We start from the raw sequence: 27,942 nt of genomic DNA on the forward strand, positions 1-27,942 counted from the left end.
AGCCCCCATCAAAATGTTACTTAAATATCCACAGTTTTATTAAACAGTAAATGGCTTTTGTATATCTGAGGCAAGGTACAATACAACTTAAATGCTTTATTATTAAAACTAAATCACATTTTATTCGTATACAGGTGTAGGTCGGCCTCGCCCGACTATAACTTCTTACTTGTTTAGATTATAGTTTTGTCTTAGTTATAGCCTAGCTTTAGTTATAGCCTAGTCTATATTCTTAGCTATAGCTTTGGCTATAGTTTCTTCTAGAGCATTGACTATTGTCTTGTCCATTGTGAAAACTACAGTCTTGACCATAGTCTAGTTTATAGTTTTGACTGTAGTTTTATCTATAGTCTTGAATATAATCGATAGCACTGTCCATAATCTTGACTATTGTCTAGTTTATTAATATTGTTCTAGTTTAAAGTCTTGGCCATAATATAGTTTATAGTCTTGACTGTAGTTTTATCTATAGTCTTGAATATAATCGATAGCACTGTCCATAATCTTGACTTTTGTCTAGTTTATTAATATTGTTCTAGTCTACAGTCTTGGCCATAGTATAGTTTATAGTCTTGGCTGTAGTTTTGTCTATAGTCTTGAATATAATCGATAGCACTGTCCATAATCTTGACTATAGTATAGTTTATAGTCTTGACTGTAGTTTTGTCTATAGTCTTGAATATAATCGATAGCACTGTCCATAGTCTTGACTGTAGTCTAGTTTATTAATATTGTTCTACTCTACAGTCTTGTCAATAATCCTGTCTATACCAGAAGAGTTCGTGGTGCTGTCTATAGTCTAAACTATGTTTTTGCTAATTGTCTTGTCTATAGCCTTTTCTTGTATTTTCTTATCTACAGTCTTGTCTATAGTATTGATTATATCTAGTATCTTTAATATAATCTATGGCCTTGAATATAATCGATAGTTCTATCCTACAGTCTTGACTTAAGTCTAGTTTATAGTATTTACAATAGCTTTGACTATACTTAGTCTAATCTATATTCTGTTTTGATTATGTTTTTGTGGCCTTAAATATATTCCAATCTATAGTATTTAATATAATGTATAGTCTTGACGATAATCTTGTTTATAGCCTTGAAAATAATCGATATTTCTTTACATAATCTTAACTTGTTGTTGTCGATAGTCTTTCTCCTAATATTTTCAATTCAAGTTAATTTCCTTGACTATAATGTTCCTAAAAGCCGTGATACACAGTTGTCGGATATTACAACGTTGTCAGTAAAATGTTCAGAAAATATCTAACAATCGTCTGAACTTACAATTTTTCTTTTGAAGCGTTTTCAGAAAAAACATATATGACAATATTGCAAAACAAAATTTGTAAAATGGTAATGTTATTAGACATTTTCTGCACATTTTACTGTCAACGTTGTAAGATCTAACAACCGTGTATACATAGTTGTATAAATGTGCTGTCTTCAGGAGAACAATTCATGTATATATCCATTTAAATAATAATGATTTATTTCTTTTTCAATATAGAGAATTTATATATTTTTCTTTTTTTTTCATTAACTATATTAATTTTTACATACAATTCTTAGGGAAATCTAATTATAATTAATTAAACTTAATATAATAAAAATAATTACTATTTACACATACCATTTATATAAAAAACTAACTAAAATTATTATAAAATATCCAAATAAAGTGACAGTGTTATAAGCTTAAGTTTAAAAGAAACTAAGAAAACATAAACTTACTTAAAAGTTAAATAGTTACATTGAACAAAAAAAGGAAAACGTAAGTCAGTCTAAACTTGGTTTAAATTATACAAATAAATGCATTTATTTTAGAATTGTGTAACATATAATTAGCCATTTTACAATCGGTGTCGTAGCATTGTATATTGTAATTGTTTTTATTATTATTATGACTTACAACGATACAACAACGATAGTGAATAGGACAAATATTAATGATTTGAGTTATTTTTTTTAAAAAAAGCTGTTACATATATGTATATTTGCACAATATTATGATTAAATATGGGTTTTAATTGATGTATATGTATAATTGTGGTTTAAACAAATGACTTTTGCAAGGTTAGTGGTTCCATTTCATAACGTTTCTGTAAAATGTTATCGATTTGTTTGTTTGTTTTATTAATGCTAAAGTTGGACTAAACTAAAAGAAGTGATTAAATATTTAAACGCTGATACCTTGCATTATATTGTTATACTACAGTTTTTAGTTTTTTTTTATTAGTGAGTGAGAGTTCCTTTGGACATTACTATAATCTATGTAGTTTAGGGGCTGTAAAGGCCTATAGATTCGAAAGACTTTTTTGTTTAGGGAGTTTGATTAACGAAAATGACTGCTTTTAAATATTAAAACTGAACAGTTTTTTTTTTTTTTTTTTTTTGATAAACTCATTAAACTTAACTTCCTACTAACCCTATAAAGGGTTAAGGTAGAGAGTGGAAAGTTTAGTGAAATGATCACCGTGTTTGAAGTTTTAATATTTTAAACATGATTGTCAATTGTTTTTAGAAAAACTATATTATTTTTAATGCAAAAGAGAAAGTGTAATTCAACAAAACTTTTTCGTTTCAATTCCTTTAGGGTTGTGGAATCAAAATACTTTAGTGAAAGTTTTTAAACGATTATTTTAACTATTCCTCTTTATCTTCATTCTCTTTTAAGGAAAACTTCTCAAGTACAATTGACAATGATGTTTCTCTTGCACCTTCATTTAGAGCCGGGCTCCAGGAAAGCCTTTTTCAATTGGATCTCATAGGCAACATGCCGTAATGTTGATGCTGCTGCTGCTGCTGCTGTTGCTGGGGATGAGGTGGAGGTGGTTGTTGTTGCTGCTGTTGATGTACCATCATCTGTTGCTGTTGCTGTAAAGAAGGTGGCCCCTGTGGTGGTCCTTGACTTGTGGTATATTGTCCCACCGTTGTAGAGGTAACTGAAGAGGCTTGTGATGATACTACTGGCGCGGAAACTTTACGTTCCGATTGTGTTCTCATGGCTGAGGGATTTGTGGAAGACACTTGATTGTGATTTGGTTGTGGAGGAGGATTGTACAACAACATTGGTGGTTCTGTGCTGGGTATACGGGCGGGTGGTGTTACCGAGGAACCATGATAAGAACCATAAGAACTATCATCTGATTGTGCTGATTGGCCACGATTACGGGGTACTGTCATGCCATAAACCGATTCAGGACGACGATCGTATTTCGTATTACCATCCATGGGATTGGGATTGTGTCGGGTGCCATAAACTGCCTGGAAACCTTGAGTATTGTCTTGGGTGGGATGTTGTGGTGGCTGCTGTTGTTGTTGTTGCTGCTGTGGTGGTGGTTGCTGTTGTGGATGTGGCATTAGTTGTCCTACATGTTGCATTTGTGTTTGATGTTGCTGCTGCTGTTGTTGTTGATTTTGTCTAGTCGAGGTGCGTACACCATAGATACTTTCCGATCTCTGTTGCAATTGATTTTGTAAGTTCTGATTTTGCAAATGAGAAGACTGTTGTTGCTGCTGTTGTTGTTGTTGCTGCTGCTGTTGCTGTTGTTGCTGATGATTCTGTTGAGCATTCATGCGATATAAACTTTGAGCTGGCACCAAAGGACCCGAACGTGGCACTATATCACGATTAATGGCAGTATTACTTTTAGCATAAACCGATTGTGAACGATTCAAATTAGTGCGTGTCAAGGTGGGGGAACGACAATACATAGAACGAGTGCCACCATATAAAGGTTCAGCCTGATCAAATTTGGGTGGTGCTGTATAGAGATTTTGACAATAATTGCCATTAGCTGCGGCATTGGTAGCAGGATTTTGAACTGGTGCTGTATTGGAGGCTTGAGCTCTTTGGAAAGTTCCCGGATATTTACCATGCATATTTTGTTTTTCCATATCCAAATCATAATTCAATTCATCCTCGGAATTAATCGAAGAAGATTCATTATCCATGGAGGCCTTAATATGGCGAGCATTTCTTTTGGTATTGAAAATAAACTCATAAACAATGCCCGAAGCAATGCCACCAACTAAAGGACCAAACCAATACACCCAATGATTATCCCATTTATTTAAAACGAAAGATGGACCCAATGAGCGTGCAGGATTTAAATAAGGCATCTGTAATTTGAGAAGAATAGAAAAAAATTAAACATAAAATTACAAAAACAGCATGTAAAAATTACTATAAAAATCACAAAGGATCTATGTTAATCTGTGTGCGTGTGTGTGTGTAAGTTCCTAAACAGCTGCCTAAAGATTTTCCCACAGTTTCTCGTTTTACTGAAAATTGTGTTGGATTTCCTTTCATTTGCTGTTCTATTATTTAAGAGCAGGTACCTGCAAACAGCTGCAGGTTTTTTTCCCATTTACGCACTTTATTTTTTCCTTTTTGTTCTCTGTAAACAATTCAGGGAAAACTTGTGCAAAAATTGTCATGGTTTAGAGAGGGATCTTTTCAAAAATAACTATAGTGTATAACTATTTTTTATCTAGTAGTTCAAATCAGGTTTTTATTTGTTTTTGTTGTTGTTAAGAAATGTGTCATTAGGGGATGTAAATTGGAAAAAGGGAATATTGTGGAAAAAAACTGAGGTTTCGAAATATAGTTTCAGCTTATATGCTATATATGTAAAATCTGTTTTACAGTCTTTATTATTCTAATATATACATATAGCACTGATTATAATCCTGACTATAGTATAACCTTTAGTTCTATATTCTAGTATATTGTCCTTACTTTAGTCTAATAAATAGTTAAGACTATAGTATAGCCTTTAGTCCAGTCTAGTTTATAATTCAAATTTCATCGTACTCTATAGCCCAGAGTATAGTATATTAGAATATATAATTAGTCTTCATTAGAGTCTAGTTTATGTTCCTATATATGTATACATATATCACTATTTATAATCCTGACTATATCCTAACCTTTAGTCCTATATTCTTGTATTTTGTCCTGACTTTATAGTCTATAGTTCAAATTATATCGTAGTCTATAGCCCAGAGTATAGAATATTCTAATCTATAACCAAGTCTATAGAAAAGACTATAGTCTAATCAATACTCCAGTCTATAGCTTATGCTATAGTCCAGTCTAGTGTAGTAAAATTTAAATTCTCGTCCAGTTTATAATCTAAGCTGTTTATACATCCATGTTGAGCTTTAGAAATGAGAGCTTATTGAAGATTATTTAAAGCAACTTGTCAACACTGCTATCACGTGTTGTCTTATTTCAATTTCAAAAAAAAGAGCTGCCATATCGTTATTCACCTAATAGCTGTTCAATTTTGATTGTAACGTTTTTTTTTTCTCTTACTTTGAAAACTGTGCTGGTAATACTATAGCGTCTGCTTAATTTATGGTCATAAATTCATTAATTTAACTATTTTTAGTTACTGTCATGAATCTTAAGGTTATTAAGGATAAGTTTTTTTTCTTTAATTTATCAAAAAATAAAGATAGTTTCTTAAACCAAGTTATTTTTTTGAAGGTCGCCCAATGAAACATCATGTTAAATAGGTAGACAAAAAATAAAGCCGCCTTTGAAGTCTGTCTCTGGCTGACTGGCTGGCTGTCTGTCTATAATGAAAATGAGAATCATATGACAACCTAAGAGACCCAGAGAAAGAAACCTTAAGATTTTACAAGCTCAACAACATTAACAAGGAGCGGGACGTTAAAGTAAATCTTTAGTAAATTGCTGGCAATATTATTATTATAATAAACAAGAAAAAAACCAACATGTTTAAGAAAATACCAAAACAGCAGGTGTTTTTTTTTTGGTTTTGGAACGAAACACACAAATTACAAGATACTAAAATATTACAAAACAAAAAATTAAATTGCGAAAAAAAACAGATTTTTTCGTAAATAATTTAACTTACCGAAACAAAACTGCACGCACTATAGGCGGCTGCTATGGCGGAGGCTGAATGTCCCATAACTTTTTTAACGGAATCGGTTGAAACAAAATATGTCAGAACAACAACAAATGTTAAAATAAATTCCACACCAAAACGTTCCCAAGCTGCTAAAGAGGCGCTGTGTGAAATGGCCGCCTGTAAATTACCCTGATAACCAGGCACGGTGACACTAAAAAGAAATAGAAAAAAAATTATATAAAAATTGCAATAATATGAATTAAAATTTGAAAAATCTTTTAAAATTAAACAACTTAAGGTCAGTAAGGAGTTTAACCTTTCATTTTGCCAAGTTTTGATTCCCAGGTAATATGAGATTTATCATTTAACAACAACCACATCAGAGACCAAAAGGGATAACAGAAACAACACTAATAACACAGTAAAGTCAAGTCAATGATAAAAATCCTAAAAATTCTCATAATTCACTTGGTACTAACTTCCCAAAAAAAACTTTAGCATATGATGTGTGAACAGATTTTGTTTAAGGTTTTTTTGCTTAAATATGTTGCTGCCCAAAAAAAAAGGTTCACATCATAACACCATCTTTCCTTTTTTTGCATTTTTCTGATTCCTTGCCAAGTCCATGAGTTTTTTTTTTTTTTTTTTTGCTAAAGGTATAGGTCATCATCAACACAATCATATTGTAAGACATCATGATCAACAACATCTCTATATACATGTGTATACAAATTGCTGCTAAGACTTTTTCAGCAGAAGCTTGAGCAGCGCCAGCTAACGTACAAATATTCACTTGGCATAAAACTAAAGTTTAATAAGACCTCGTCAGTTAAGGAAATAACAACAACAAAAAGGAAGAAAACTACAACAATATCCACAAAAACAAATCACTGAAACAAGTATATTTAAGTGTTGAACTTTTGTACTTTAAGCAATGTACCAAAAACTAATAGGGGTATTCATAGTATGTAAAATATTACATAACAATACTTTGCCAAACCAAAAAAAAAACCTAGCAAATCTCAGCTGTTTTTGTTTATTTTCTTCTCCTTCTTCTTGCAATCATTATCTTTTAATGTTATATCCTAACTATTACAGGACAGAGGTGGATGGAAGAGAAACACATCTAAAGATATTAGACAAGGGTTTCCTTTCTTCTTATCTGATCCGCTTTCTAACAAAATAATAGAAATAGCATAAACTCAATTATTCTAACGTGCTAAGAAAGATCCTTTTTAACAATTGTCAACACTGAACGCCACTAATGTCAAAGGTACTTCAGTTAGCCATTTTTACTACCAACACTTTATCCACTAACCCTGACATTCTCATCACTCTCTTCATAGTTTGTATATGTAAGAGTGAATGTGTTTTTTTTTTTGGTTGGTTGGTTTATATAAAGGAAGATGGTACTTTTTTCCCACGGTCATATAATCAACATACAATGGACCTGACTGCAACATCATTTACTTTGATTAAAGGTTGTTCAAACAACAACAAAAACAAATGGCTTTAAATTTGCAAATTTGTTTATAAATTGTTATTGTTTAAAATGGGAGGTCAACAGCAAAATTAAAAGCTATGAAAACAAAAAAAAAGTTAAAAGTATGTTGAACATTCACAGAGAATGATTAAGTTTTTCTTTTGATAGTAAGACCTGGTTCACACTAGGAAACTTTTTTTTGGGAAACTTTTGATTTTTGCGTGTGAGAGAAAGAGAAAGAAATATCAACCATCACTTTCTCCCACACACAAAATCAAAAGTTTCCTAGTGTGAACCAGGTCTAACATTCACACTAAATGATTAAGAAACTAAAAAGTTGTATGAAAAAAGTATTAGACATTGGAGTAAGTAGAGATTTACTAGAGAAAAAATTTTATAGATCTTAAAGAAATGTTCGAATGAGTGCTTTAAGAAAAACACTGTTCAAAAAACTTTGTTTTGATATATCCACTGGGAATGATTAACATATTTTTTACTTAGTGTTGATCTCATTCAGCAACTTTTTAAATAATAAGATGATTTTCTTAACAACAAATATACACAGAGAATCATTAACATCTTAACTTATATGATTTATTACTTCCATATTTCATAAGCCGAATAATAATGAACAGGTTGAGTTAACTCTTTAGGAGTTAAACATTCAAAGAGAATGATTAACAAATAGTAAACTGGTTTAGTAGCTGCCGGTCCACACTAGAAACATTTTCTGGGAAACTTTTGATTTTGCGTGAGAGAGAAAGAATATCATTCATATCTCTCGCGGTACGGAGTTTCTCGTACTCGGAAACTTGTTTTGTTTTGTTATTCTTCTCATTCGTACAACAACAAATCAATGCAATTAACACGTAGTTTCTGAAAGAAAAGTTTCTATGTGTGGACATTAAGGAATCTTCAAAAGAGAATTAAGAAAATGTTTCTCAACAAAAGTTTCCTAGTATGGACCAGGTCTAGGTTAAATTATATTAATTTGAAAAAGACCGAAAAAGAATAGATAAATATTTCAAAAGAAGAATATAAAAAAATACAAATACGGAGTAAATTAACATTATAACATTCACAGGGAATGATTAACAACTAACTATTATAACTGTCTTAATAATTACACAAAATGATAGCAGAAAATTAAAAATATTTGAAAAAATCGAAAGGAGAAGAAAGTTGTCATGATAACTATCACAAAAGTTCATTGAAAATTAAGGTACTTAAACGTTTACACAGAATGATTAACAATTTATTAACTTCTGATATTGCAACCTGTTGTTATTTATAAGAAAGTTCAATGATTTTGAAAAGTTTATCAAATTTATAGAAATTCTAAAAAAACTACTTTAAAACTAAAGATTATTGAACCTTTTTAATGAAATTTTTGATCTACATATAGATAACTTTTATTCTCAAAAGTAACCACCTGCTTAAACAAACAACCCAGAGGTTGATCTTAAAACAGTTTTTATTTTTGATTCAAAATCATTTTTGTCTTTTCAATGAACATTTTTTTTACTTCTTCTTCTGTAACATCAAACTGACATGTGATATTTTGTTTATGTGTTCAGTTATTGAGAAGAGAAGTATAAAATAAAGTATCAGACATAAGTGGTTGTCTTTTTGTGTCCACAAGATGAAAGAGAAGTAGTGGTAGTTGTTGTTGCTGTTGTTGTTTAATTTGTAATTGAAACCTTTATTGTACCGTTAAAACTACAAACCACAAGTTGAAAATGAATACATCCTGTTTTAAATTTATATTAACAACCCTCCTCTTGAGCAGGCAGGCAGCCAGACAAGCAGTCAGTCATCCCGTCAGCCAGACGAATCTATTGTTATGATCATGCTTTAGTTAGAGAACAATTAATCAGATTAACACGCTTATGATTTTCAATTGAAAATAAATGTCCAAAGTGAAAAAATTTATAGTTAAGCATTTTTGGCAATTTTAATTTTTAACAAAAAAACTAAGAGCACTTGTCCAGTTAATTGAAATTTTCAAAAAACATGTGTCCATAGAGAATTTCTAAGGGGTGTAGAGCGAGTAGTATTTAATGAAACAATGTCATAATTTCAAAATTTTATTTGTTTCCCGCTTTTTGGCAAATTTCTAAATTTATTACTTTGCCAAATTTTAGTTTAAAATTTTTTATGCTGTTCAAATATAATCGACATCTTTTTGGACCCTTATATGTGACCATAAAGTATAATTACTAAATTAATATTTAATTGTAATGTGTTCACACTTATCAATTGTTAAAATATGTTTGAGTTTAAACATTGATTTTTTCAAACAATAGATTTTTGAAATGTATTGTGTTATGCTTTAAAGAAAATATTTATTTTTCCCAAAATCTTTTACAGATAATAAATCTGTGAAAATATTTTTAAATTCTTTTTTAAGTTAAATGAAGCATTTAATGTAAATTTTATTTACTTAAAATTTGTTCGATTTTAATTCCAAAAAAAAGGGGCTCATTTACTTAAGTTTTGTCAATAAAAACAAGTGATTTTTAAAGTTATTTAAATTTTATGTTAATATAAATTTTAAAATATTTAAAAATAAGGGTGTCTTTTCGTAATTGTTGCTTTTTATGCGTTTAAAAAAATAAAAGTTTAAAGTTTAATCAAGCATTTAAGTACATAAGCTGTACAAAACAGTACAGTTTTTTTATTCGAAAAGCTGAGTTAAATAATGGTACTTTTTTTTAGGAAGTGTAAATCAATTCTTAAAGTTTTAAGTTTCACACGCATAATTTGTTAAATAAGTTATAAAATTATTATGTATTTCAATGAGTTTTTTTTGCTTTTGTTGCTTGTCGTCAGCTGCCGTCATCATAATCATGGTGTTTTGTAGTAAAAGAAGGTTTATCATCTGTGACAGAATCATTCACACTAAATGAATAGCTTGTTGTATTTCTTTGTACAATTGAACTAGAATTTAAGTAGAACTCTACTACAACTGAACTAGAACTGAACTAAAACTAAAGTAGAACTAAAGTATAACTAAACTAGAACTAAACTAATACTGAATTAGAACTGAACTAGAACTGAACTAGAACTGAACTAGAACTGAACTAGAACTGAACTAGAACTGAACTAGAACTGAACTAGAACTGAACTAGAACTGAAAAAGAACTGAACTAGAACTGAACTAGAACTGAACTAGAAATGAACTAGAACAAAACTAGAACAGAACTAGAACTAAACAAGAACAGAACTAGAACGAAACTAGAACAGAACTATAACAGAACTAGAACAGAACTAGAACAAAACTAGAACGGAACTAGAACAAAACTAGAACAGAACTAGAGCAGAACTAGAACAAAACTAGAACAGAACTAGAACAAAACTAGAACAGAACTAGAACAGAACTAGAACAGAACTAGAACTGAACTAGAACTGAACTAGAACTGAACTAGAGCTGAACTAGAACTGAACTAGAACTGAACTAGAACTGAACTAGAACTGAACTAGAACTGAACTAGAACTGAACTAGAACTGAACTAGAACTGAACTAAAACAGAACTAGAACAGAACTAGAACTGAACTAGAACTGAACTAGAACAGAACTAGAACAGAACTAGAACAGAACTAGAACAGAACTAGAACAGAACTAGAACAGAACTAGAACAAGGCAGAACTAAAACAGAACACGAACAGAACTAGAAAAGAACTAGAACAGAACCGGAACTGGATTAGAATGAAATTATAAGTGAACTGGAATAAACTAGAATTGAGTTAGAATTGAATTATAACTTAATTATAACTTAATTATAACTAAACCAGAACTTGATCTCAACTAGAACTAAACTAGAACTGAACTAGTATTGAAATAGATCTGAACTAGAACTAGAACTGTACCAAAATGGAACAAGAACTGAATTAGAACTGAGTTAGAACGAAACTATAACTGAACAAGAACTGAAATAGAATAAGCTAGAACTGAGTTAAAACTGAACCAGAACTGAAAAAGGTTAGGTTAGAATAAACTAGAACTAAATTACTAGAATAAACTGGAACTAGAATAAACTAGAATTGAATTAGAAATGAACCAAAACTTAACTAGAACTGAACTATAACTTAACTAGAACTGAACTAGAGCTTGATCTCAACAAGAACTGAACTAGAACTAAACTTGAATTGAACTAGATATAGAAGTGAACTAGACTAAAACTGAACAATAACTGAAATATAACTAAACTAGAGCTTAACTAAAACTAAACTGAAACTATTAATTTCAATAATAGCAGTTATAAGGGTTTTTTATTGTTTTCTACTTAAAAAATCTAATACTAGCATTAATGTCCCATAAATATGCAAAAAAAATTGTTTATCGGCAAAAAAAATCCTCTTAACCAAAATGTCTATAATCAAATAAAACCTTCAGATTATTGATATTTTATCAGACATATTTAATCAGAAATAAAAATCAAAATCCTATCAATTGATTAGGCATTATAAACAATACTCCAGAAAATAACAATAAAAAAAACAAATTTATTTACTACCGTTCTAGACCCAAACATGTAAATGTGTCATGTAAATTATTTCCTTGTTATTCAATACACAATAAAAAAAGGAGGAACAAAGCGATCACTGCACTGAAAAAAACAATAAACAACAATTTCGTGGTTTTGTTATAATTTCACCGCAAGAAAATGAATAAAAAAAACACAAATTAAATTAACCCCTCTACTCTTCTTTGTGATTGCTGCAATCATGATTATAGGGGTTGTTCACTGTTCCTCTGTGTTACACTTTCTAGTGGGTAAATCACTCCCTATGCTTGTTATTTTCCACATATAGTGATACTTTTTTTGTATTTTATTACTTGTGACACTTTTTATAAGTGTCACTTAATTTTGTATTATTTATTTATTCTTGTGTCTGCTGCACTTTTTATTCAATCGTTTATTTTCGTGTCATATGTTTAATGTAACTCGAAAAAATTATATCACATTCAAATTTATGTTAAAATTTATGACCAAATGTTTGTTCATAATATGTAAAAGTACAAGTTTTCGGATGATGATCTGTAGTAAAGAGGGTGGTGGAGAAGAACTGTGGGTGCATTACAACTTGTTAACCGTTATATTTAAAAAAAGACTAGAGTTTTAATTGTTTTTTCCATGGCATATGCAAACATTTTAGGAAATTGTTTAATTTTTATAAAATAAATTAACATATGGGTTAAATTTTGTATGTAATTTCAATACAACAGGTAGCCTTGCTTTAAAAATTGAAATTTTAACAGATTTTTTATTAGAATTGAAAAAAAAACTTTCAATTAAAAAGGTCACGATGTTGATTTAATTAAAAGAACATTTAAAATGTCATGTTTAAATAATTTATAAAGAAAATAACAAATATATGGGTTAAAAATTGAAATTTTAATAAATGAAATAATAAAAGAATGTTAAGAAGTTGAAATCATTATTTTCTAAACTTCCTTAGTTTCTGCCCTTATATTGAATGTTTTCATTCCCTAACCTTTAAATTCAATGGCAACTCTTTCTTTATAAACATGTCATCAATTTCCAGTGAATGCAATCAGTAATGCTTATCACGGTATTTTTTAAAGTTTAAAGTAAATAAAATGTTTTAAATATATCATTTACTTTCTCTCAAGGGTAGAGTTAATTAAAATGCCATTTTCTTTTAATCAATTTCTAAAATTTCATGGTTGATAGTTAAATTTTGCCAATAATAACTTTCAAGTGTACAAAATGTTTATTTTTAATAAAATATGCAAATTATTTTTAAACTTTTTGCCACCCTGTAACATTTTGCCATTATATGCAAAATTCAAACAAACTATTGAAAACCTTGTCATTTCCATGCCATTTTGACAAATCAATAAAATATTACAAATTAATTTTAAATTTTCTAAAAAATCATTAACATATTTTTGCAAATTTGCACTTTAGTTGAATTTGCAATCGTATGAAAATTAATGATCAATTGTTATTTACACGCTTAATATTTTAATTATTCTCATCATAACTTTTCAAGAGGGAGGAGTATGCAAAATTTTTATGAAATGTTTTTATTAAATATGCAAATTTGTAATAAATAAACAAATTGTTTATAAATTAAATCATAAAAATTTTGCAAACCGTTTAATTTTTTAAAGGATTAGTTTTAAGTGACTGTTAAGAGCTGGATCGGAATTCACCCCTAAGTGATCGAATAAGTTTTCGTCTCTATATATTTATCTGTACTTGTAGTTTTGAGCAATTTTAAAACGTTAGAGGCATCTTCTGAGAAACATCTTATATGAAGTTGATGCTGGGTCAATATTGGGCCGATTCTTTTTTTTTTTGATTGATATTGAATATCAAGCAAAATGCTCTCTTGCTTCTCTCGTATAGGTTCTATCGTGTTTTCATCATTATTAAATATTGATATATTAAAGATTGAAAGAACCCTATAAAATATAGTCGAAATTTTAAAAAATTGTCTTAATGCAGACCTGACGAGATCGTCTAGAATATTTATTTATATTTTTATAAAGTTAAAACTAAACAATGTTAGGGGATCGAATGTCCTATAAGTTTTTATTTTCACTATTTATAATTCCTTTTCTTATAAAGTTTCTTCCACATTTTCTATTTGTAAGACTTTCGTTTAGATTTATCAAACTTTCTCTCTCAATAAAAACAGTGTTGCAATAATGTAATTGTATTGTAAAAAAGCCATGTTGTTTTATATTTTCTTTCAGATTTTTTTGCAATCAAATCTATATCTTAAAACTTTTGATTGAATTAGTAAATCATAAATCAAATCAATTTAACTTTTTCTTACCTAAATTGTGGAAAAAAATTATCTTTATCTTTTAATTCTACCCCATAAATCAATTAAATTTACCACAACTTGCAAATATGCACACATACACATATACACCAGGCATGGACAATTTAGTGCATTAGTAAATTGTGATTTCGTAAATTATAGCGATATTTTATGACAAAGACTAGTGTGGACTAGTTTGTAGTTTAAAGTACAGTGTGGTCTAGTATCTTGTCTATAGTCTTGACTAGAAATCAAGTCCCTAGTCTAGTATTAAAAAAACTAGAAACTATATTAGAGTCTAACCAAACTAGACTAGAAAATAGACTATAGACTAATCTATAGTCTAGTTTAAAGTAATGGACTAGTCTTTAGTCTTGTATATTGTCTAGTCTATAGTCTAATCACAAGTCTTCTCTATAGTATAGCCCAAACTATAGTATAGTTTTTAGTATATTCCATAGCCTTGTCTAAAGTATAGTGTGTAGTCTTGCCCTTATCAAATCTGAAATCTTGTGTATTCTAAAGTTTAGTCTATAGTTTATCATATCGTCTAATCTATAGTCTTGTATAAAGTCTTGTCTATAGTATAGTCTATAGGTTTTGGTCTAGTATCTAGCCTAGTATATAGCCCTGTCTGTAGTGTAGACATGAAACTAAACTATAGTCTTATTTATGGTCTAAAATAGAAAAATAGACTATAGTCGAATGTACAGTCTGGTCTATAAAAATGTTTCTACTGTAGTCTAAAGTCTTGACTATAGTCCAGTCGATAGTCTTGACTATAGTCCAGTCTTTAGTCTTGATAGTCTTGACTGTAAAGTAGACTATAGTCTAGCCTGTTGTCTAATCTCTTATCAAGTCTATTGGCTAGTCTATAGTCTATTATACAGTATTGTCTAAAGTCTAGTCTATAGTCTAGTGTACAGTCTGGTCTAAAGACTAGACTAAAGTCTAGTTTATAGTCTTGTTTACAGTATAGCCTATAGTTTAGTCTGTAATCTAGTCTACAGTCTATAGTCTATATTGTAATCTATAATCAAATCTATAGTATATTCTAAAGTCTAATCTATAGTATAGTTTAACGTAATTTCTCTGATCTAGTATCTATTCTAGTATGTAGCCTTGTTTATAGACTATATACTAGTCTAGTCTAGGCTATAGTTTAGTCTACAGACAAGTCTATAGTCTAGCTTGTAGTCAAGTCTTTAGAATTGTCTATAGGCTAGTCTTTTCTATAGTCTAGTTTATAAAATTTGTAGCCTTAAAGTTCAAATTCAAAATTTCGTTTTTCCACACCTGGCACACACGGTTTAACAACAACCCTTTTTTTAAGGCCAACTAAACACAAAACAAGCACCCGGCCTAAGACAAGTTGACAATAGAGTGCAATGTAAAAGTAGGCCCATAAATTTGCAATTTGGCATAAGAATATTGAACTAAATGACCTGGTTTCTTTTTTTGGGGTAAATTGTAGCAAAATATCTAACCCTTTATAAAAATTGCAATTTTTTTGGATTTAATTTGTAACAGATTTTTTAGATATAAACAATATTTAACAAGAGTTTGATAAAAAAAGGATTATTGCAATTTAAGATAAATGACGGTTTAAGTTGCAAATAATAAAAAAAAAACTCTTAAGTCTTGTGTCATAAAATAACAATCAAACTGAAATAATATTTATATAAATGGCGACCAAAAAAAGGGGTAGAAATGTCAGACTGATGTTAGAAATATTGATTATTATTAATAGTGTTTGAACAAGGAGAACTTTATTTTCTTTCTTTAGATCCGTTTCAAGTGCCTGTCATTGTAATATTACCACAATTCACACTTTAGTTTACTTTTGGCAAATATTTATTGATCTAAAGGATTAGTTTTGCTGGTAGATATATTGGAAAATGTGTTATTGCAAAATTTTGCCTTTTATAAGAGTTTTTTTTCAATAAATGCAATATTTGTTAATATTTTTCTAAGACGTTTGTTATTGAAACGTTATTTAAGATTTTAAGGTTTAAGGTTTTAAACAGTTTTTTTTATTATTATAAAACAAATGTTAAGAAATCTAGGTTTATTGGAAAATATATGTGCTTGGCATAGTTGACATTTTTATGTTACATGTTATAATATTTAATGGCCTGGCAAGAGTTTTTAATTAATTTTTTCTTCTCTGAGACAGAGTCCTTGTTAAAGGTTTACTTAATCTTTTGAAAAAAATCTTTAAAAAATATTTCTTGTAATAAACTTTACTTTGAGTTTTGTATTTATACAGTCCTAAATGATTTTTTTTAGTTGTTTTTAAGGTTAACAAAATGCAATAACAGCGCAATATCCCTTGTTATTATAACTCTTCCTTTGTTTCGAATGTTTTTTTTTTTTTTTTGTTACACAGGAGCAGGTGGTTTTTTTCGGTGAATCAAATTAAACTCGTTTGTTTAAGCAGATGATAATATAAAACCAAACCTGAATTTTAAAATTTAAACACGTGTTTAAAGCCGTTGTTTCCCAAATGGACAGACAGTTCAAAACCTAACATGATGATGACTTCTCAATATGTTTTGTTTTTTTTTTCACTCTCTTTCGTATGCTTGCTTGATTTTAAGTATCCGTTTTGGTTTTTTCTTTAAATTGTTCAAGTTTTTTCTTTATATTTTTATAATTTTTAAGGGTAGTGTAAGAGAAAAAGAGTTAACGACAAGTAATATTATACACAATGACCAAAAGTTATAAACTATAATATGCAGAAGTTATTGTTATTAAGGAAAAAGTCTTGCAGGGACAAAAGCAAATCAAGATATGTTATAGGGAACTTAAAAATAAAGTGTTAGACGAAGTTTTAAAAACCCTACAGATAATTACAACTTAAAATATCGATATTTCAAGAATTTCTTGTTAAATCTAGTTTCAAAATGGAAGTAAACACTATCATTACCGATTCTAGAACAGCAATATCGGAACTAGTATTGTCGTCTTTACATTTGAAACCTGTGCATAGAACATGCTATAGAATTGGTGCTAAATCTAACAATTTGGAAGAAAAATCTGTAAAAGGAACTAGTTCTATAGTTCCAAAAGCTTCTTGGTTAAAGCTTCTCTTGGACTAGTTCTGAAGGTAATAAATTCAAGCAAAAATCATTAATTAAAAAACTGGAACCAGAATCGTTGCATAGAACTAGTATCGACTCCAAATGTTTTCAAAAACAGATTCTGAACATAACCAGATCGATGAACAGAATGGTTTTAACTTCAAATCGGTGTAAGTATTGACAGCAATCAGAAGATCTTGAATAGTGGAATTAATAGAAATTTCCTTAAGAAAGGATGCTAGTTTAAGAACAGTGAAAGGCAGAGAGTAAAAAATTAGTTCTGCGACCAGTTTTTCTTGTTTTTTATACATGTGTGAGCATACGTAGGCGCAAAAGAAAGAGTACAAAAGAACTCTTTTGAGAGCTCATTGCGTTTGACTGTTCTTGAACTACGTCAGATTCTAATATATATATGTGATGTTTGATGATGTACCTAATAGTTATGGAAGCCGTTCTTTATAAAATTATTGTATAATTGGTAAAAACGATCCTAAATTAAACACTTGGAAACAATTATTGCTGTTCATTTGTTCAAAAGCAACCGATTATCTAAAGCTTATCTGAAACTAGTTTCGAGATTAAAAAACTGGTCCTAGAAGTGTTTCCCAGAATTAGTATCTACTCCATAATGCTTTCAATGAACAAGTTGTAAAGATAATGATCTTAACTCCCAACTAGAACGACTACAATCAAGTGTTCTAGAACTAAGTAGACGTGGAAATAATAGATATTAGACGGATTTGAAAAGGCAGTTATGTGATTAGGGATAATCTAAGACTATATTGGGCTGTTTACCAAATCTCTCGCTAATAATTAGCTATGACGAAGACTGAATAAAAACCAAGGACGAAACACTATGTATAGCACCACAAAGATCCAATAGGGTGATCCTAATAAAGGAGCATTTCCAGTGTAAACCTACAGGATTAAAGGAACAGATTCACACGAAATTAGTTTTAAAAAGAACCATGTGAAGGAGTGCACAATAGGGATCTAGGTTTATTTCTTCGAATGCTAAGTAATATACATCGTCCTTCTAACCTAACAAAAATTCATATATTTCGAAGTGAAATTTAAAAAAAAATATGTATTTTGTAGATAAGTATAATTGACAACGCTGTTTTCTATTTAGAGAAAACTTAAGAATTTGTTCTAACGAACGCAACGTTAGAAAGGGTTAGAACTTTGGTGAAATAGTAATTTTAAGTGTAAAATAATTTGACAGGCCATCCTAAGAACTGGTTCACACTAGAAACTTTTTTTGTGAGAGAAAGAGAAATATATATCAACCATCTCTTTCTCTCACACACAAAATCAAAAGTTTCTCAGCAAAAGTTTCCCAGTGTGAACCAGATATAACATGTCTTAACAGAGATGTAATTGCTCTAGTGTTGCCATAGTGTGTCTTTATAAAACGTAAATAGTTCAAGAAATTAAACGGAAATGTTAATAATAAAAGAAAATAATAACAAAAAGCAAAAGTAAGCAAATAAATTATAAAAATTCTTTAAAAAATCTAGTATCTTGTAAAAATTAGTCACGATTTTTATAAAAAAAAAACATATAGATGTTACCAACTATAGTTACAAACCAAATATACCTTACAAATCACGTTTAAACAAGAAAAACCAAAAACAAATTAAGTAAATTTTTGTTTTTTGGGGCCTTAAACATAAGTAAAAACAAAACACCACGAAAATTTTAAGAAAAAAAAAACACAGAGAATCAAAAAGATAAGCGCCGCCAACCGAGTGGTTGATTTTACACATGCGCGCATATGGTTGAACCTACCGCGCGGTTTGCATATTAACAAACCAAGCAAATGAAAAGGGTTTCGTGATTTGTTTTTTTTTTTTTTCGTTGGTCAAAAAACAAATCAAAAGAAATTCTTTAATAGTAGTGTTGGCTTTAACAAAGAAGCAGGACGCTAAAAAATGGAACGTGCTCAGACCAATAAACATTAAAAAAAAGTTTTTTTGATTATAAACCCAAAACAAAAGAAATTAGATATTATTTAATGAAATGCTTAATGAGTTTTTACCTTTAAATACAGGATATTTAATATTTTCGAAAAAAAGAAAGAAGTTATAAAAAAAACTTTAAAATATGTTAAAGAAAAAGATTTATAGTTAAAGATAATAGATTTTTTATATTTTCATAAGAAATTACTAAAATAAAATACTTTGTTTTAAAAAGTATTTATTAAGTACTTTTCTATAATACTTAAATCTTAAGTATTCTTATTTAAACATTTAATTTATTTCAAGTATTATTTTAGTTAGTTTCCTTTTTTTTAATATTTTAATGTTTTCATTATGTTTATATTTTCAAGTGTTTTCTATAAAAAAACACTTATATTTAAATACATGTAAATATGTTTAAGCAGGATACCACATGTTGAATATTAAAAACAGGAAAAAATAAATTTTTTTATCAGCTGGTACTTTTTAACACATTATTTTAAGTACAAATGTACTTAATATTTTTTTAACATGTGTAAAGATTAAATTGTTTTTTCTTCGAGATTTTTAAAAGGAACGTGGTGGAATTTGAAACAGAACATTCTAAAAATTTAATAAAATATTTATGTTTATTAAGCTCTGATTGAGACCTGACAAACTAACTTGCTCAAGTCTTAAAGTTTTTGGCAGAGAGAGAGAGGAAAGCAGCATGATCTCCTCTTTCTCTCAAGGCTTAGAAAAGTTTTGTGACAGAAAAAGTTTAATTGGCAGCACAGACCTGGTCCGCACTGGAAAACTTTTGTTTGGAGAATTTTGATTTTGTGTGTGAGAAAAAGAGATAGTTGATATTGCTTTCTCTCACACGCAAAAATCAAAGGGTTCCCAAAAAAAGTTTTCTTGTGTAAAACGGCACACTGGAACAGTAAAAGCAGAATGTGCGTTTCACACCGAGCAAATTTAGATTTTTTCTTTCCCTAAATTTCAAAAAATGGCTTACTTTGAAACCGCATCTAAGCCCTGTTTTATTGAAGTAATAGAGAGAGTGGAGAGTAGCATAATCTGTCTTGTCAAAATTAAAGCGTAGACAAGTTAAATTACCCAGTCTTAAACATAATTGGCAGCTCTGCTTTAAGACCATATAACAGTTAAAGCAGAGAGTTAGTGCCGTTCCCCACAAAGCTAATTTTGATCTCCTCTCTTCTTCAAATTCAAAAAGTTGCTCGGTGTAAAAATGCACGATGTATGTCCACTCAGAGACCATAAGGTCCATTGTGGTTCCCTTCAAGAAGTGAAGTTTCAGAAGATCATAATTCTGTATTTTGTTCTCTTATACAAAATCAATACTTGAGCAAAAAAATTGCCAAATCTGAATCAGTATTTGCTGATCTTCATGGATCTTAACAAACTTAAAAAATAGTTTGATTTTCCTTTTACAAACAAACCGATTTACAACAACAACTAACATATGTTTTCTCAAATATTTTCAACAAAAAATGACAGCTGATAATTTTGAATAACTAAAAAAGAAAGATTTAAAAAAAGTGTAAAGAAAAGAATACCTATCATTTCAATCCCTATTGAGAATGGTCATCGTAACGTGACTTTAAACAAAAAACAAACAAACACATAAGACACTAAAAAAGAAACACATTATATACACATTCCTGTAGATCTCTATAATGGAAATGGAAGCCGATACACAAAAAACAGATGGTACACAACAGTCATTTATAATCAAATATAAAAAATCTTGCTTTCAAAAGATAGACAGACATGCTTAATAATTTACTCAAAGTATTAAAGTAGAACAAAGATTTCTTTAAAAAAAATCTTAAAAAAGAATTTAGACAAAACTCATTAAAAAGGATCTTTACTGGAAAAAGGATCAAGACGACAGCAGCAGCAGGTAATGAAATAGTTAAAAACTAGATAAAGAAAAATTTACGCATGTCATAAATAATAGCAGGGTGTGTATTAGACAAATACTAAAGCACCTACACAAATATAGTAAAGAAATCTTTTTAACAGGATATGTGTACTTTGTATGAAACACAGGAACCTTTCAAAAAACGCTTAAGAAAATAAGATTTTTTTAAGTAGATTGTCGTGTTTAAAGATAATATGTAAAATGACTAGAGCAGCTGCTTTTTTTGTAAAGAGGTCATAGAATATCATAGATTTAAGCAAACAGGATGCCAAATATAGGATAATAGATTTTAATTTTCAAAACTAGAGCAGGTAGTTTAAGAAAGATTTAAATACTTTTTATTAAGCACAAATAAATTTCATGATTTGTTTAACTCAAAGGAAGTAGAAAAATTATATTTGTGGTATTTTTGTTTTTATTTTAAAAACCCTTTTTAAATTACACTCTTCTTAAAATTTCTATAAAAATATGTTTTCTTTATCGCCACAAGAATTAAGCAAAAAAACGCACATAATTTTACACAAAAAATTTAAATGAAAGCAAAAAAAATGAAAGTAGCACATTTGGCTTAAACAAAATACAGCTGCCAAAAACATACTCTTACACATAAAAAATATTTACTTTAACATATTTTATTTAAAAGGAAAAAAATCTTTAGTTATATGAATGTAACAGCATATGTAGCTTATAAATTTTTACGATTTTTATTTTTGTAGTATAAAGAAGATACTGAAAAATTAAGTTCAACTTTTTGTTTTGTAAAGGATTAATGCGTAAAGAAACCAGAAAACAGACACTTACACTCACACAATGGAAAACACAAACACAATTGCAGCGTTAAAACTGCCTTAGGCAATGTAAATTGTTGTAAATTGTTTTACAAAGTAGAATTAAAACGTTAAAGAAAAAGTTAAATTATTTTTGGATATTTTTTAGGTCATAAAAATACACAGAGAGAATGTTTTTTACGGAATCTTCCGATTTAGTGTGAGAGAAAAAGAGACAAAAATGTCATAATTGAAACTAATGTCTGTCATAAAAACCCACTGGCAACTCTTCAAAACTCCCAATGTTAAGCTTTTTATATATTTTTATAAACATTGTATTATATTTTATAAGTTTTTTACTGTTTTTTATAATTTTTTTTTAAAAGTGCTTAAAAAAAACTTTTTTCGCTATTCAAATTCGCTGGCAACCCTTTAATACTGTTAAATTCGCTTTTTCTTCATTTTTTGATTAAAATGTCATATTTAGCCTAAAAACTCTCAATCTTTAGCAATTTTTTCAAGTTTTCACGATTTTTTATAAATTTGTTTAAAAAATCTTTTGAAAACATGTTTCAGCTGTTCAAGATCACTGGCAACTCTTAAATTTTGACAAATTGCTTAAAGTTTAGTTTTTTTTAACTATTTTTACACATTTTCTACTTTCAATTTCTACTTTTTTTTAGATTTTCAAGTTTTTTAATAATTTTCTTATAAAAATTCTTTAAAAAACATATTCACATTATTCAAACCCACTGGTAACACTTTAGTAATGTCAATTAGACCTGTTTCACACTGGGAAACTTTCGTTGAGAAACTATTGATTTTGTGTGTGAGAGAAAAAGGTGGTTGATATTTCTTTCTCTCACACACAAAAATCAAAAGTTTCCCAAAAAACTTTCCTAGTGTGAAACAGGTCTTAGTGTTCAAAAAATAGAAAACTCTGTAGTTTTCCTTTACAGTTAACTTTTCCTCCATTTTTTTTAACAAAAGTTCTTTTCCTTTGCGTTTTTGTACAATTTCTACTTTTTTCTCAAATGTTTAATAATTCTGTTGAAAAAACTTTAAAAACATTCGCCAGATATAAGGACCCACTTGCAATCCTTAAATAATACTAAATTCCCATAAGGAAAAGTTAGCAACTTGTTAGTCAGCAGTTAGTTCTTTACTATGCATAAAGCGACCTTTAAGTATGAAAAATTAAATTAAATCCGCATTTTTATTAAGAGTAAAAAAAGTCATATGATTTATATTTTTGCTTTTACACTATTGGTATAACACAATAACAAAGTAGAATGGAAACAGCTGTTTCTTTGTTTACATAAAAATACATCACTGATCTAATGAGACAAGCTTATTTTTCAAAATCATTTCAAAAAATGAAGAGAGCCATAAGTTTCTATCCTGATTTTCTCTCAATGTGTAATGGTTTATTTGAACACAATACTTGGACTGATAATATTACTTGTTCTATATTGTAAAAGGAGCTTAAATCTCTTAGTAAGCCAGAAACACGACAGTCTTTTGCAATTTTCTATACATTTTACAAGATTTTTAATAAAATTATACTTTTTTAAAGTTTTCAGAATTTGTTTATAAAAAAATCCTTTAAAAACAAATTCCTGCTATTCCTGACAATTCTTTATTAAATGAAAAAAAACGTCAATCATATCTATTTTCTTTTTGCTATTTTTTGTTTTAAAAATTACAAAATAAAACTTTTTGTTTAATTTAACTAACTGGCAACTCTTTAATTTACAAAAACCGCATTTAAAAACCAACAAAATAATATTATTTTAGCATTAAAATAACTTTTCCCCACTTTGCCTTTAAAATCTCTTATAAAGCAAAAAAAAAAAACTTCTTCTCACTTGTGTCAAACCTACTGGCAACCCTTTTAACATACACAGTTAACGGTACAAATTGCAGCAACAAGTAAATAAAAACAAAGTAAACAATGTTGTCACCTAAACAATAACATAAAAAAACGCCTTATTATTAAATTTTAACGCTTGTATGGCAAATTGTGTTTTAAAACAGTTGCTTTAACAGTTAAAGAAAGAAAACTTTTAAACATACATGAAAACTTATAAATAACTGTATAACTGTATAAATATTAAATAATGTTTTCATGTTGTTTGTTTTTTTTTGCGAATTTTTTGAGGTCAAAGTTTTTTTTTCGGTTTAATTCGTTTTTCATTTTTTTTTGTAATTTCCCCAGTTAAACCCTTTCTCCTTTTTGTGGTTAGTATAGAGTTTATGAAAGTTTTATTATTTGATTTCATGTTTCAGTAAGCAACATAATTATGTTGTTTATTTATTAAGAAAAACTTACCCATAAAGTAAAGCAGCTCCCGCTATACCTCCACCACATTGTGCCGTTATATACATACAAGCACGCATGGGTGAGATATTACGTATTACACAGGATGCTAATGTAACGGCTGGATTTATATGAGCACCTGTTAATAGAATTTTAAAATATATATTAGAATTTATGGTATTTTTATAAGGGGGTGTGGTGAAGGGATACGGTTTTACAAATTTCTAATAAATTGAAATTGTTTTTTGGCACTTGTTGCTGTCGGGGATGAGGAAGGTAGACGGAGTGTTAAAGTTTGTTAATTTTGTGAAAAAAATGTTGTTAGCAGCTTTTCTAACATTATAATAAACTGCAAAAGTTTTTGGAGAGCCTATTAGTTTTACAATAGATTATTTTGTTTTTAATTGTTATTTTAATGAGTTTTAAACAGAAATATTTTTGCAAAAGTTTTAGAAAAATTGTTTAAATTTTAATTATTTAAAATATTATGAAATGCTGTATGTTGCAAATCCGCTTAAATTAAGGTTTTTCTTTAAACTATTTGAATTCGAATTACAATTTAAGAATCTTTGGTAATTACAGGAAAGCTCTATAGGTGCATTCATATGTAGCTCTACATATATCTTCTATTTGAAAGAGTTTTTCTATTAAACCTTTGATATCTAAATATGCACGATCTCAGAATATTCTAGGGGTTTTCAGTAAGATCGAAATGTTCAAAATTATTAAGAACAGTGTTGCCATTTAGAAAACATATATTCTTCTGGTAACTCTAAATCTAGACAAATTACTTGTATATACAGACATAATTAAAAATTTGTATTTTGATTTTTTTGAAAGACTTCATCATTATTATGTATTTGGTTTTCACAAATAATATAATCTTTTAAATGAAACAATTAATTTCATGTTTTACACTCTTAAACATTAAACCACAAATATAATAATAATAAAGAAAACAAAATATCAACAACACATGTTTAAAATTTGTTAATAACAACAACAACAAAAATCTCCATATGTATATACGTTTCTTTAAGACTTTATCACATTTGTTTATATGCACATACTTATACCAGTGACAGACACCCTCCCCAAAATAAAAACAAAAATACTTTTGAAACTTTTCTCCCCATTTTCCCACGTACTAAAAAGAAATCTATTATGATTAAAAAAACAAAAACAAAAACACAGACTCACAACAGTTTAAAAACCTACAACAACATTTATACAACAACCCCACTTGAAATTTGACAATGTCTGTCTTTCTGCCTGCGTGTCAGTCAGTGTATGTTTAAAAAGCGATTTTTTTTGTTATTGTTTTTCTCCATTATGTTTGTGTTTTACTTACCCGATATATGAAGAAAACATTGTGTCAGGGTGCCCATGGCTAAACCAGAAGCTAAGGCAGTAGCCAACAATACTGAAGAGACACTGGCACCCACACCAGCTCCAGCCGCTGCACCACATACAATAAAAACATAAAAGAATGATGCCAAACATTCACTAATAATGGATCTGCGAAAAAAAAAACAGAAGAAAAAGGATTAAAAGAGATTCAATTAATAAAATGTGTTACAATCGAATTTTTTAGAGTGTAGTTTGTAATAGAGAGGAGCATATATAAATTTGGACTTAAGTTTAGACTACAGATTACTGTTCAAACTTTAATTGAGGTTATGGTTCAGTATAAGTATAAACCCGACTATATATTAAACTCTGGTCCAGTTTAGATTCCCACGCACTAAAAAGAAATAGACTTCTGTGTACACTGTAGTTTAGATAATGGTATAGACTATAGTTCAGATTAGAGTCTAGACTATAGCCCAGATTATAGTTTAGACTACAGTCCAGACTATAGTTTAGACTACAGTCCAGACTATAGTTTTGACGGCAGTCCAGACTATAGTATAGACTACAGTCGAGACTATAGTTAAGACTTCAGTCCAGACTATAGATTAAATTACAGTCCAGACTATAGTTTAAAATAGAGTCCAAACTATAGTTTAGAATAGAGTCCAGACTATAGTTTAGACGTAGTCGAGACTTTAGTTTAGATTACAGTCCAGACTATAGTTAAGGCTACAGTCCAGACTATAGTATAGACTACAGTCCAAACTATAGTTTAGACTACAGTCCAGACTATAGTTTAGACTACAGCGCAGACTATAGTTTAGACTACAGTCCAGACTATAGTTTAGACTACTGTCCAGACTATAGTTTAGACTACAGTCCAGACTATAGTTTAGACTACAGTCCAGACTATAATTTAGACTACAGTCCAGACTATAGTTTAGACTACAGTCCAGACTTTAGTTTAGACTACAGTCAAACTATAGTTTGGACTGTAGTCTAGTTTAGAATATAGTAGTACAGTCGAGACTATAGTTTAAATTACAGTCCAGACTATAATTTAGACTATAGTCCAGACTATAGTTTAGACTACAGTCCAGACTATAGTTTAGACTACAGTCCAGACTATAATTTAGACTACAGGCCAGACTATAGTTAAAACTATAGTCAAGACGATAGTATATATTTCAGTCCAGACTATAGTTTAGACTACAGTCCAGACTATAGTTTAGACTACAGTCCAGACTATAGTTTAGACTACAGTCCAGACTATAGTTTAGACTACAGTCCAGACTATAGTTTAGACTACAGTCCACACTATAGTTCAGTCTATAGTTAAAACTATATAAAATATAAAATTCGTACTATTGAACAGTTTATTGTTCAAACCATGGACCAGACTATAGTTCAAACTTAAGTCTTGACTATAGTTCAAACCGACGAAAGTAACAACTAGATTTCAAATTACAGTTGAATTTTGCTACAATTTTGCAAATATTGAAACAATTTTTTCTTTAACTGTAGACTTTAGCAAATAAGCCCCAGTTTTTTTGTTTCAAGAATATTTCAAAGAAACAAAAACATCTGCACAATATTTTTTTTAATTTTTATAGACTTTAACAGTAAAATAATTCGAAAGTGTTGGTGTCATCATTTTCTCAATAAAAACAAAAATAAACATGACTTTCAAAAAAAATATATGAAACTTTAACAGGAAAATAATAAATAAACAAACAAATTCATTGTAATCTTTAGATAAGAAATCAAGAATTTAAAATCAAACAGCTGCATTGTCTTGGCAGATAGCATTTACAACAATATGATAATAAAAACCACAACTTACCTCCAAAATTCCAAAGTTCTGATTTCGGCCTGCATGCTCCTTTTGGGCTGTAAAGTACTGGAGAGACGATTATTCAAAGCATTGCATTGAGTATCTTTGCGCATGGCCTCCAGACGTTCGAATAATGTAACAATATGAACATCAATATTGTTTTCTAACGGTATAGTGTGTAAAGTTTCGTCCGCCATATTGATAAATTAATTAACTTTAAGCGTTAAGTTTAAAAATATTTAATTAAACAAAGTCTTTTAAATTTTACCGCTTATTTTTTTCCTCTCGAAAACAACACAATTAAAAATGTTGTTTTGTATTAATTTTTATCAAAAGTATTTTTATTAACAATTCATTTTGTATTATTTTTCTTTTAATTCAATTCTTTAGGGGGGACGTTTGTAAAAATGTTTATTATTTAGAGAAAAACACACTATAAATTGTTCACTTTTAATTGAATTAAATTCAATTAAATTTTTGCTTCACTTTTTATTATGTGTCGACACACAAAAAAATTCGTTTTTT

General features: G+C 29.0%; 1 protein-coding gene across 1 annotated transcript; it reads right to left on the reverse strand.

Annotated features, from left to right (window-relative positions):
* Positions 1-1,554: 1,554 nt before the first annotated feature.
* LOC111684359 (neurogenic protein big brain) lies at positions 1,555-27,771 on the reverse strand. Its single transcript, XM_023446506.2, has 5 exons — positions 27,427-27,771; positions 25,582-25,748; positions 24,243-24,369; positions 5,892-6,099; positions 1,555-4,125 (listed from the first exon to the last, which is right to left on the reverse strand). The coding sequence occupies exons 1-5, from the start codon at positions 27,612-27,614 to the stop codon at positions 2,755-2,757; spliced, it is 2,061 nt and encodes a 686-aa protein (XP_023302274.2). The 5' UTR covers positions 27,615-27,771; the 3' UTR covers positions 1,555-2,754.
* Between the last annotated feature and the right edge of the window lie 171 nt (positions 27,772-27,942).

Source organism: Lucilia cuprina, chromosome 2 (genome assembly GCF_022045245.1).
Source record: "Lucilia cuprina isolate Lc7/37 chromosome 2, ASM2204524v1, whole genome shotgun sequence".
Lineage (NCBI taxonomy): Eukaryota > Metazoa > Arthropoda > Insecta > Diptera > Calliphoridae > Lucilia > Lucilia cuprina.

What these genes read in the sequence shown, in the direction of transcription:
- LOC111684359 (XM_023446506.2), bottom strand. Translation starts at nt 27,614, where the DNA reads ATGGCGGACGAAACTTTACACACTATACCGTTAGAAAACAATATTGAT. An exon ending in AGAACTTTGGAATTTTGGAG is followed by an intron (nt 25,749 to 27,426) that starts GTAAGTTGTGGT and finishes TTTTTTTCGCAG; the next exon opens with ATCCATTATTAGTGAATGTT. An exon ending in GGAGCTGCTTTACTTTATGG is followed by an intron (nt 6,100 to 24,242) that starts GTAAGTTTTTCT and finishes ATTTCTTTTTAG; the next exon opens with TGTCACCGTGCCTGGTTATC.